Source organism: Pteropus vampyrus, unplaced genomic scaffold (assembly GCF_000151845.1).
Source record: "Pteropus vampyrus isolate Shadow unplaced genomic scaffold, Pvam_2.0 Scaffold48, whole genome shotgun sequence".
Lineage (NCBI taxonomy): Eukaryota > Metazoa > Chordata > Mammalia > Chiroptera > Pteropodidae > Pteropus > Pteropus vampyrus.
The window spans coordinates 4608842-4622069 of NW_011888829.1; the positions used below are offsets into that span (position 1 = coordinate 4608842).

The following is a 13228-nucleotide window of genomic DNA, read 5'->3' on the forward strand; positions in this document are numbered from 1 at the left end:
ACTTGCAAAAGCTAAAATGAATTTCTAGCATCTTACACCTCTAACAGAAAAAAGCAGCAATAAATGAATAAAGAGAAAAAATGTTTTTCTGTGAACATAACCTTTTCAGCTGCTCTCCGGTAAGCTCTTGTGCGGAATCGGAGAAACACAGAATCTCTGAGGAACTGCAAATAAGGGTCAAAGCCAGGGGGCCGCAGTCCAGCACCCAAATTAGAAGGAAACGAGCTCTCCACCAGGGTACTAATAAGTTGGCAAAAGGCCCGAGTCAACGGGTATTCTTCACACCGGGATTCTATTTCATTTAGTTCGACCTTCCAAAGAAAAATAAAGAAAATTTGGTAATATAAAACAATCAGCTACAATGTGCAAAATATTTTGCAGACATTAACTCATTAATATTGCTATAATATCACACTAGAAGACACATAACAGATATTACCATTATTCATTTAGAGGAAAGGACACACTCCATTGTAGCCAAAAGGCCTAGAAGCGATCCAAAAGTATTATGTGCATCTAGATCAATCAGATGGAAGAATTTTAAATTTGCACATGTTGTTCCCAACTTTGAATTAAAAATAGAAATCTTAAATGTTTCTTTAGAAAAGGGAGAGGGAGCATAGAGAGAAAAGAAACACGTAAAGTCTCACTTAAGGTTGACCCAAGTAACCTAATTTAACTGAGTTCAAACGAAACTTTCGATCTAGATGGCTGCCATGTAACATCCTTTTCCAACTCTGAAACCTAAAGTAATTTGGTTCCTTTCATAAAAAGTTTCATCTCCATTTCAACATTGACCAGAAAACTCTTCAAATGAAAACACATTAAATTTGAAAATGACAGGAACTTAACAGGGTAAGAATAAGTTTTCTTAGTCTATCACGTGAATGTATGAATATAGCATTTAAACGAAAAGGAAAACTTTACCTCAATACCAATAGCTTGCCTCTGGCTTGGAACCCTTACAGTCTGCAGTATCTTAAAATAATAAAAATGAGATGTTAAGAGTCTTCTTCATTCACCAACGCGAAGTAATAGCTTTGCACTATAATAGTCATATTCCTCGCCCACCACACCCACACATCTTACAATGTCGATAAGAAGTGACAACTGAGAAGTCTCTGTGTACTTTCATTAGCAATTGCGTAGGGGCAGGTAGAGCTTCCAATGAACTGGGCTTCAGAAAACTGGTAATTTCTAAGTGTACCCAAGGTGTGTTTTTAGCAAATTTTCTCAGATATTTTACGCATGAATCGCAAAAGGATTTATTGGATGACATCTCACCAGTGTCCTAGACACTGGTCTCTCTATAACCACCGCTACTGTTGGCATCAGAAAACAAAGAAGTACATTTGTTAAGGGCAGGTTTCTTACATGGGCAGAGTTTTGAGTTAAGATGTCCTATCCTGATCTCGCAGGAGCATACACAGTCTATGGTATAATTAATTATATTTAATGTCATGTTACTGAACTCTCTTGCAAGATGAGAATATACTATTAGATGGTATCCTTTCAAAAAAAAAAAGTCTTGCTCTAAAGATAGAACTGTCTAAACCCAATCCCATTTCATCTTTGGTATAATGAAGCACTAAAGCACTTAGGACACTGGTAAGTACTGATACACTCATAAATGAAAAAATGAAGTATCAATATTAAACTAAATGAGACTAGGCCTCTCAGCACATATCAACTCCCTTAATTTCTGTTTTTATAAAGTATCATTAACATCTCCAGGACACATATGTTAGAAAATAATTAGATTTTACTGCTTCAAAACAGTTGCTTCTATGAATGTTAGAAACACAGGCCCCCTTGTGTTGTATTACTTCCAAGCCAGACACATATTCCACCTAACCATGTTCCTAAAAATATCTCTATAGAGCACATTATTTTCCTTTTTTACTTTACCACATATAGTATATCTTGACAGAAAAATTCCAATAGAGCTTACATCTAAAGAAAGAAAAGTTGATAGAGATACTTCATTTTTCTGGCATAGGACAGGAGGGCACCGAAAGAACCAGCAGTAAAAAAAAAAAAAAAATGTGTGTGTGTGTGTGTGAGAGAGAGAGAGAGAGAGAGAGAGAGAGAGAGAGAGAGAATTCACCACATTTAATGAATACAGATGACTTCTGAAGGCTGGTCTCAAAGATAGAGTTGAGAAATTCTGACCATTCATTAATAAAGTCTTAAGAACCAGTCTCCAGTAACCTAGTGAAGTTGTCACTGATCCAAGAGAAAAAACCCAGCCTATTAGTTTCTGACGCTCAGTATCAAAATCGTTACTTCCTAATTGAAAGTTCATGGTATAAGTTTCAAATTGGATGCTCTTGCTTTTACGAATTATGAATCCTCACTCAAAACTGTAATAAACGAGAGAGCTCGTAACACTACCTGGGTGTATTCCAATGACTGCCAGAGGGAAGCAGCAATTTCAGGAGATTTTCCAAAAGCTGCCAGTGTCTTCAGCAGCTCGGCCTTTAGAACAGGGGGGATACTGCACTGCAGGAGTCCCAGAATCACCACAACCGGGGTCCACTGAGGATGTTCACAGAGTGCCAGACGAGCATTTTCACTCTGAGCATGGAGCACAGAAAGAACAAGAGAGACTTTCCATTTTTAAAAGCTAAAAAAAATGACAAGCGACCACCTAAATTTCTAGCACTTACACTGAGTATTCCTAGGTTTAATACACACAAACACAAAGCTATGGCTTATACTTGAAGTCTACCAGTCGATCAAATCAGATCACTAGCTCAGTCAATGTAGAGAATGGAAGAGAAATAGCCTTTGTAGAATTACCTTACCAGCCCTAAGCATGGGAAATAATACATGCAGATATAAATGGTTTCCCAGGGTCACATAAGCTAACCTAGGCACTTTAAATCCTTTCTGAAACCATGTAATATGTTTTACTGTAACATAATATATAAATGAATATAAATACTTGTCCTTTTCTGAGGAAAAAATGGAGATATATATGGTATCAAATATCACTCCATTTTGATTCAATGAGAAATAATTACTAACTTTGTTTTGATGTTTAATAATATTAAGCTTTATTGGAAAAACCAAAAAGTTAGAAGAAACTATTCTTATCCTTCATCAGAATGTCAGACTGAGCAACTTAACTTTGCTCTGGTGAAATAACTAGAAGAGATTTCTAAGCAGAGAAATTATGTAATGAAAAGAATGTTTTTTTTATAAAGAATAATTTGTCAGTGGCAGGTAAGATGGCTTGGTGTTAGGAGAGAAAAGAAAGAGTAATTTTCATTCTAATTAAAAATATTATTTATGTATGCATACATACCAATACACACATCTATCCACACCTATGCAGGGAAACTTTCAAGAAGGATGTGAACCCAATAACTGATTCTTATTTGCCCTTCTGAATATTTTCTTTTAGATTTAGGCTGCTATTTTCATACAAGCTTATGACAAGAAGCAAGACTACCATAACTACATCCTCTAAAGATAAAGAAACAAAGAGGTTAAGAACAGAATCCTATATATGCACTAAATTGATCACTAATAAACTTTAAGGCATGACATAAAAATTGGAGGGCTCCTTTAAATCCACTGTGCTAGAATACAAATAAAATTATACTCTCATAAGCTGTGGATGGGTTACCTACCCACGTAATGATGGTAGATGTGAGCTGTAAAAAAGCGATCAGGCCATCCTGCTCCTTCTGGGTGATGCCGCGTGAAGGAAGGTGACGGTACTGGACACTGTCTGCACTCGGAAGATCCTTCCGGAGGTGTTCATGGTAAAGCATTAAGGAGTGAAAGAAATGTTCCCAGGAAACAGGACTGCCCCCTGCTCCCTGAATATTTTCAACTGTAAAGACAGACAGCACAGAATTTCTTTCAAAAACATTTCCAAGCAAATGCTTAGAAATGAAAAGAAAGAATAAATTTCAAACAATAAACTTTGCCTTTGTCCCAGGTAAGTAGTGCGTTGTCTTGTCTATGTAAGTTGCGTGTTTGAAAATGGGTTAGAATCTACCTGTGAACTAGAACTCTGGATTAATTTTTCCTCAAGACTAAGAATGGGTGGTGACCATGTAAATACAAAGGTAAATTATTTTGGACGTCAGTTATATACTTCATATCCAGGAGAGAGCCTCTGTGTTGTCATGTAAATATACAGGGTGACTTCTTCCACCAAATAATCCCCAAATGTTGAGCTTAAATTCCTAGAGAGAGACAACTACAGGCTAGATTTGTAAATGACACTATTCGTTACATAGAAAACATGGGGAGCAAAAGCACAGCAGCCAAGACAAGCAAGTCTTGACAGAGTAGTCGGAACACTGGCTGGCTTTGGAGCCTGGCAGATCTCGGTTCCTACACGGCTCCCCAATGACTTCTGACCTTGGGAAAATTACTTCTCTAAACCTCAGTTTCCTCACATGTAAAAATGAAAGTAATCATATCTACCTAACAAGGCAGATGTTTAATAAATATCTTTTCCCTTCCCTTTTGCCATGTTTTTGGTTTAACCAGAGCTAAGTCTGAAAATTAAATGAGGAAATTAGGAGGTCAAGAGAAAAACCATTAAATACAGAAATTTAGAAAACATGCACTTATGAAGAAATCAAACTTAAGTGGCAGGGTTATATACTTTGCTTCGAGCACCAGATATGTTCTTAAAAATTTTTTATATATTAATTCGGATTTCTTAAACTGAATTGTATTTTATAAAGCCAATGGTAAAACTCCCCAATCTGGGTGACGATAATCAAGGCATCACTATGCATAAAGCCACGGACGTACTTCTTTCCCTATTATTATAAAAAGTTTACAGAACTATCACAAATGACCAATATTCTTTAATAGACGGGGATACTGAACTCAAGAGCATCACAACAAACAACATCCGGTTTTTCTTACCATGACCGCCACCGTTGACTTTGAGCAGGCTAAAACAGTAGTGGGCACACTGGGGCCCGCTGGCCAACCCCTGGAGCATTTTCAGATAAGGAATATAAATAGTTGGAGGCAACAGGTCACCCATTTGCCTAACAAACTTTGACAAGACAACCTGAAATAGGGAAAAACCATTAGTTTACATAAAGCATATCTTAAATTTAAGGCAAAATGGACTAGCTAATAAAGACTACGTATTAACTAAAAGCAGTACTTAAGTGTGCTGATTTAACACCCCAAATCCAAAATAATCTGGTATTCTACTTATGAAAATTTGCTTTTTTTCAAGCTCGTAATTAGCAATTTAATGCAATTATAGAATAATATTTTTGTGAACATAAGTTTTCAAAACATCTCAATGTCACAAAACATAAGACTACTCACATTCTAAGTATGCAAAACCATTGAAGAAATTTACTCAACTAAAATTAACCAGCAAATTCAAAGATATACTTGGAACTCAGTCAAATTTAGTATAAAGATCTAGTAACTAAAAAGAATTTTTGATGGTAACCTAAACATATTCTGTTTTGACCATGTTCCTACACTTTTCCTCTGTAAGTTCATTTATTAGTTTTTCTTTTTCTCTTGCTTATTCCATAAATCTATTATCAACAACTAAAAAATATTATTCAGATTCATTAGTTGGAACTCGGAACTGAAAATGTTATAGATCTTTGGCAATTGTTCAATCTGTAAGGTGTAACAATGGTTCTGTAATCACGTAGAAAAATATCATTATTTTTAAGAGACACTAACTAATGAGAGGTGAAATGTTACACTGTCTATAATTTAAAGTACTCCAGCAAAATAAAAGTAGTAAAAATAACAGTAGTAGATGAATCAAACATGGCAAGATGTTAACAGCTATTAAATATTCAGATGTTAGATATTCATTATAATTAATCTCTCATCTCCCACATTTGAAAATTTTTACAATATAAAGTTTTTTACATCTTTAAATTTTTTAATAAATCCTTCTCCAAAACATTTTTTAATGGGGAGAAAAATAAAACAATAAATGTAAGAAATACAGTAAAAAGAAACAGCATCTGATCTTAGATTCTAGCATAAATGAAAATTACACAGTACGAAAGCTTCTAAAACAGGAAATTCCAAAAAGATGAGAACAGATACGGCAATCCATCTTATTTGCTACTGCATATACTTTAGTTAATATAGGATAGAAAATGGACTTTTTCCTATGTTATCTGTTAATGACACATAGGCATTTCCTATGTTAATGACACATAGGCATTTTGTCATCAATTATAACCTCCAAGCTTTGTCCTTTAGGACTTGTACCTCTCCTAACTTCCCTAATTTGTTAAGAATGATGTGTATTGGTTATCGTCATGCCTACAAAGGACAGACTAATACAAATAAATACTAATAAAATTGAAATGAGTTACACATAAAGAGACTAGACAACTTCCTGTCTCTAATGACTTGACACATACCTAGTATATTATAAAAGGCTGACTACATAAACATCAAAATAATCAGAAATTAAAGTTTCGAATTTCCTTAAATAAAAGGAAAAAGTGTAAATTTCTGAAACTTACACTAGTGATCATTTGTGTTAATAGCAATAACATCACGAAATAAGATTTTTCATGTTTTCAGGATCCCCAATTACCATTCCAGAGTAGAAAAGCAGGAAAATTAAAAGCTCACCTGGCGCTGAGGGGGTCGCTGGTGAGCCACCCCAAGGTAAGAACCCAGTAGAGTGGTCGTCTGAAGAGGCTCTGAGGGACACCAATATTCCAGAGCAAGCTCTAAATTAAAAGGGTTCTTTTTATATAGCTCACCAATCTACAAAGAGTGAACAAAGACTGGTAAAGCAGCTATAACTCAAATATTACTTTTAAATAAAAATTTACATTTTTATTAAATTCACTTGTCTATTCAAGAGGTGAGACCTGAAATTTTCCAGTTTGGGAAAAAATAATGGAAGGGAGGAGATGACAATTCCAAGATAACAGCTTACCAATAGCATTAAGTGTTCCAGATCCCTTCTAAGTGAAATGGGGGGTTCATTACCCATCTGCATACTCATGTGAATCATTCGAGCATCTTCATCTGCCCGATTCCTCAACTGCTTCACCTATTAAATGTATTACATATGGTTTAATATGTAAGTTTATTATATGGGTTAATACTGAAATTAGGAAATTAGGCGATTGTCTAAAAGTTATCACATAAAAGAAAAGCTTTGTTTAAATATCTATGCCACTTTAATGACATGAAAAAAATATGCTAGGAATTTTATTATGATATTATTATCCATAATTTATAATATATTAAAATTTCAATGCATTTTCTACTATAGAGAAGTTGAGTTTAACTACGGTGTTTCTCAATGGGGACATTACTGACATTTTGGGTGGGACATTTCTTCACTGGGTCGGATTATCCTGAACACTGAAAAATGGTTTAGCATCCCTGGACTACCTACTAACTACCAACGATACCACTCTAGTTACTGTAACAGGCAAGGCTGGCCCTTCTCTTTTCCAAAACATGCTCTGAAGGACATTACAGCCCTGGCTGAAAACCATTACCTTATATTTGTGTGAACTAAAAGCCAGCTGAAATAAAAAACTACTTCTCCCCTAAAAAGAAAAATCATAACTAGACAAATCCACAATTTCAGTTGGCGATTTCAACACTCCTCTCTCAATATTCAATAGAACAAACACATAGAAAATTAGTATGGATATGAAAAACTTGAACAACACTTTACCTAAGTGGCATTTATAGAACCCTCCACAGTAGAGAGCCAAAATACACATTCCTTTCATATACCTATAGAATATTTACCAAGATAGGACATCTTCTGGGTCAGAAAGAAAACCTCAACAAATTCAACATGATTGAAATTCAATGAAGTATGTTCTCTAACCACACAAAAATAAACTAGAAATCAATTACAGACAGATATATGGAAGACCCTCAAATATCTGAAAATTAAACAACACATTTCTAAGTAACCCATCAATCGAAGAAGTCTCAAGGAAAACTAGAAGATAAACTGAACAAAAAAGGAAATACAACATATCAAAATTTATGTGACAGCTAAAGCAGTTAATTAGAGATAAATATATAACATTAAATGCTTGTATTAGGAAAAAAGAAAGGTTTCAAGTAAATAATCTAAGCTTCTATCTTAAAAAACTGAAATGAGAAGGACCAATTAAAACCAAAGCAAAAGGAAGAAAATAATAAAGAGCAGAAATCAATAACAGTGAAATAAAGTATAAGAAAATCAATGAAGCCAAAGCTGGTTTGTTGGAAAGACCAATAAAATTGATAAACCTCTAACCAAGTTAATTAAGAAACAAAGGGAGAAGTCACAAATTACCAATATTAAGAATGAAAGAGGAAACATCACTACAGATCCTACAGACACGAAAAGTATAATGCGGGAATATTAGAGAAAACTTTATACCAATCGATTTAACTGAAATGGACAAATGCACTAACAGACACAAACCACCAAAGCTCATTCAAGAAATAGATAACCTAAATAGTCATATCTATTTTTAAAAATTCTAATATCCCAGATTTGTGTGAATAAATTCATTGTTTACCCTATCCAAACCATTTGATTTTGTTTATTAAAACTTCTCTCATCCTTCACTCTCTAAATGCAATTATCTTTCCATAACCAAAGCCCCATCTGTACTACTAATTAGGAAAAACTTTAAGCTTTAACCTTTCTAAAGCTTCATTTCTGCTAATGTAAAATGAAAGGATTAGCAGGCTTCTTTCAATTCCAAAATTCTGTGATGTTCATCTATCAAGTCCTTCAAGGTCAATGAGGGCTCAAAATATCTGTTAAGTACTCCCTGACTATTCCAGTTCTGGGTGAGCTATCTTTAACCTAAATAAATCCACAGTAATTTACTGTCTATATCTCATTTACTTACTGTTAATACCCATATTTTTCTGTGTATACATCTTATCTCTCTAACTAGGTTATAAATTCTTTGCTGGCAGAGAAATGTGTCTCCTACTTATTTATCTTCTTCATAACTCCTAGCATAATACCTGGAAACAGGAGAAACTAAATAAACACTTGATTCATTAAATAATGAATAAGCACTTCATTCCTTGATTTGGGTACTTTTTCCATTTGCCTTATGCTTTTTGGGAGGATATGATATCAGAACTGCACAATAGTATTACAAGTGTAGATCCTTTAAGGGTGCTTTTTTCAACGCACACACAAAAAGTGATTTTATAATGCTTTACTCCCTCGTTTACTTCCTGCCACCATTTTGATGGCTTCCTTGGCACAAAATGGCACACAGAGCATATGCTATAAAGGAAATGTCTGAAATAGCTCTAAAAATCCTTTTTTAGACAAAGTTACAGCTTGAGCCCTTTATTCAAAAGTAGCCTTTGTATTAATTTCTTAAATTCATTATGTTATCCATACAGAAGCAGCTCATTTATACACTAAAATTAAGAGTCTAGGCCAAAAAAAAAAAAATATGGCGTAGATGATAGAGGTTCTGTTCATCCCTCTGGCAACCAAATCAAAATTGTGATGGAAAAAAAGGAACAGCAGCAAGGAAAAATCGCCTGAGATCTTGATGAACAGGCCATACAACTAGGGAAAAATCCAAATCACCCTGCAACAGCAGAAGGTAGGACAGGGCGAGGATGCAGGGCTGCCCAGTCCCCAGCGGCTGAGTGAGACGGAGGCTGCGGCAGACGCCTCTTAAAGGGGCCGCATTCACGAGCAGATTTTCGTGGTGACAGATTTGTTGTCACCAGTGCTGATTCAGCTATGCGCAGGGGGCACCAAGGACTTACAGGGAGACGCTGTCGGAGTGTCGGAGTGAGGGCCAAGGCAAGACATGCTCCGTACAGAAGAAGTACCGGCGGTATCCACTGTTCCCTGTTGAGCCCTCCCACTCCCAGTGCGCAGGACACAGCGCTGCCATAGCCTTGACATCATCAAACTGGATAACAGAGGTTGTTCCACCCAGAGGATTCCCTGAAACTCTGCCTCCCCCAACTCGTGGCTCCACCCAAGCCATGTCCAGGTATAGCCTCAGCGAGTCAGGTGCTACTTGCTGAGCAGCGCCTGGACTCACACTGGAAGCAGCTGGCTTCGGTTTCTGGTGTGGCATTTGAGGTAACTATAAGCACAGCATCTGTGGATTGCTTGCTGAATCTCAACAGGACGGGTAGAGGCTTGGGCTAAATTTGGCCTGCAGCTGAACCCCTCTCAGGACTGTGCCACTGGACACCTACTTCACAAATCTACATTAATAAGACTGGGAGACTTAGCAGTTTTGCTTAGTACATAGAAATAGACACAGAAAGGCAACCAAAATGGAAAGACAAAGAAGCAGAAACCATATGAGAGAAGAGAACAGAGATCCAGATATAATGGAGTCAGTAATCTAACAGATGCAGAGTTCAAAACATTGGTTATAAAGATGCTCAATCAACTTTTGGGAAGTGTAGATAAATTCAGCAAAGAGATAAAAAAACATAGAAATGGAAATGCAAATTATAAAAGGGAACCAGGCTGAAATGAAGAATGCATTATCTGAGATGAGAAGTATATTAAACGGAATAAACAAAGGCATAAACAAAATGAATAAAGAAGAGGATCAAACGCCCTATCTAGAGGACAGGAAAGCCAACCAAGGACACACAATCAGAATGGCAAGAGATGAGATGCCAAGACTATAAAAATAATTTAAGGAGCATATGGGACACTATTAAGGGTTCAAATATCCATCTGATTGGTGTAACTAAAGAAAATCAAGATGTTGAACAGCTGTTTGAAGAAATAATGATGGAAAACTTCCCTAACCTGGTGAAGGAAATGCACATAAAACCCCAGGAAGCTCAGAGAATTCCAAAAAACAGGGATCTAAAGAGGTCCACACCAAGACACATCATAATTAAAATGCCAAAGGTTAAATACAAATATTAAAAAGTAGCAAAAGAAAAACAGATAGTTACTTACACGGGAACACCCATAAGACTGGCAGCTGATTTCTCAAAAGAAACTATGCAGGACAGAAGGGCTTGGCAAAAAATATGTGACAGGATGAAGACCCAGGATCTACAACCAAGAATAATTTATCCAGCAAAGCTATCATTTACAGTTGAAGGACAAATAAAGAGCTTCCCAGACAAAAATAAATGAAAGGAATTTATCACCACCAAGCCAGTATTATAGGAAATGTTGGAGGGACTTCTTTAAGAAGAAAAAACATGTATCAAAAACAGGAATAAAGAATGATAACAACTACATTCCTATCAATAAGTACCTTAAATGGAAAAGAATTAGGTGCTCCAACCAAAAAATAGAGTGGCTGAAAGGATAAGAAAACAAGACTCCTACACATGAAAAGGAAGGGGATGGAAAAAGATATTGCTTTGATGGACCCAGAAGGTATTTAAGTCAGACAGAAAAAGAAAAACACTATATGATTTCACTTATATGCCCAATCTAAGGAATAAAAAGAACAATCTAATCAAAAATGGACTCACAAATATAGTGGACAATTTAGTGACGGGCAGAAGGAAGGGGGTTTGGGGGGCTGGGAGAATGGAGTGAAGAGTTAAAGAAGTACAAATTAGTAGCTGACGGATGGTCACAGGGATGAGGAGCACAGCATAGGGAATGCAGTCTGCATTAACGCGTTGGCTAGGTGGAGGGTCAGGGGAGGGAGGGAGCAATTGGAAGGATCGTTTTTACGAACTATATAGGTGTCTAACCGATGTACTGTATACTTGAAACTAATTAAAAGAAATAAATTAGGAAAAAAAAGAGTCTAAACAATTATCTATGGAACTGGAGATTTTTCCACTATGCTTCTTCCAAATGATGTATAAAAATATAAATAAGGCAACTTTAGCATCAATCTCTAGGGTAGCATGTCATTAATCATTTTCTGCCCAGACAAGCATTTTCATTTAACTTACTTTCTCATTATAAACCATTCTTAACGTCAAATATGTCTTTCTCCTAGTTTATTCTCAGTTAACAGATCTTATATTATTTCATTTTCATGAATAACAAACTAATTCACAAGTGCAACACAACTACTGTCAAATTGTATTCTGTAATAAAAGATTATTATTTTCTAAAATATAAGGTTAATTGACGAGTTTAAAATTATTTTACAAAATTCTTCTACTACTTTTTACTCATACTGTATTATTCCACCTACCTTCATTGGCATAAGTGCAAGGAAATCCGTGATGAGATTATGGATTCTACGAATATAAAATTCATCCTGATAGAAGTTTTCTGACACTACTACGGATTCAGTGAGGAACAGGAAAACATTGTCAGCAATTGCGAGCTCTGCCATTGCTTCATCTGCTTCTGTGAATTCAGCCAGAGCTAGAAATATATTTAGAAAAACAACATGTGAAGGAAGTTATTAAACTAGATTATAATATCTCATAATACTCTGTTGATGTTTCAAAATTGCTCAGTCTCCTAGCATGTGTTATGCAGAAAACAAAGACTGTGTATATAACTCTAATGGACTCACAAACCCCAAAGAACTACTGAAAAAGTACATTAGAAAACCACAAGCTCACCACAGTAACATCATGAGTTTTAAAACATTACTTCAGAGATATCTGATATAATACTTATGCAGACAGGGAGTTATTACCAAAACATTAACATATGAAAATAATGCTAAGGCTTTAATCTCAACAAAATGAACAGGATCATTCAGAAAAAGGCTTCACGGCCAACAAGTGAAACCAAACCTGAACAACAAGACCATCTAAGTATCCACTAAATTTGGTAGTCAAGTAGCAAAAACTGAAAACCAGAATCTTAACCTGAAAACAAACCAGTCTTCTTGTAAATGTTTTAGCTTTTTATTTGGGAAATTTCAAGCAGATATCGAAAAAAAAAGACCAAGCCTCCACATACCCATGCCCGAGCTTCAACATTATTCATTATGGTCGATCTTATTTTATCTGGATCTCCATACGCTCCCCCTCTCTACCCAAATCAGATTACAGCAAATTCCAGACCATTTGACATTTCACTCATAAATATTTCTGCATACAACTCAAAAGGATACTTTAAGAACAAACAAACAAAAATAAACCATATACATACACAATACCGTTATCATCTTAAAAGTAATTCCTCAATATCAAATACCCAGACAGTAGTCGAATTTACAATTGTCTCATAAATGTTATAAGATTTTGGTTTGGGTTTTTGCTTTTTATCTTTTGTGCAGGTGGTTTACTTGGATCCTATCTAAGTAAGAACTATATGTTG

General features: G+C 35.6%; 1 protein-coding gene across 1 annotated transcript in view; it reads right to left on the reverse strand.

The window, feature by feature from the left end:
- Positions 1 to 13228, reverse strand: part of NUP205 (nucleoporin 205) — a 67821-nt gene that overhangs the window by 38425 nt on the left and 16168 nt on the right. The window contains exons 8-15 of the mRNA XM_011359509.2: positions 12144 to 12319; positions 6926 to 7042; positions 6613 to 6750; positions 4900 to 5050; positions 3639 to 3844; positions 2395 to 2577; positions 928 to 978; positions 102 to 311 (exon numbers count right to left, since the gene is read on the reverse strand). Of these exons, the coding sequence (XP_011357811.1) occupies positions 102 to 311; positions 928 to 978; positions 2395 to 2577; positions 3639 to 3844; positions 4900 to 5050; positions 6613 to 6750; positions 6926 to 7042; positions 12144 to 12319 (1232 nt within the window). The remainder of the gene's footprint in view (positions 1 to 101; positions 312 to 927; positions 979 to 2394; positions 2578 to 3638; positions 3845 to 4899; positions 5051 to 6612; positions 6751 to 6925; positions 7043 to 12143; positions 12320 to 13228) is intronic.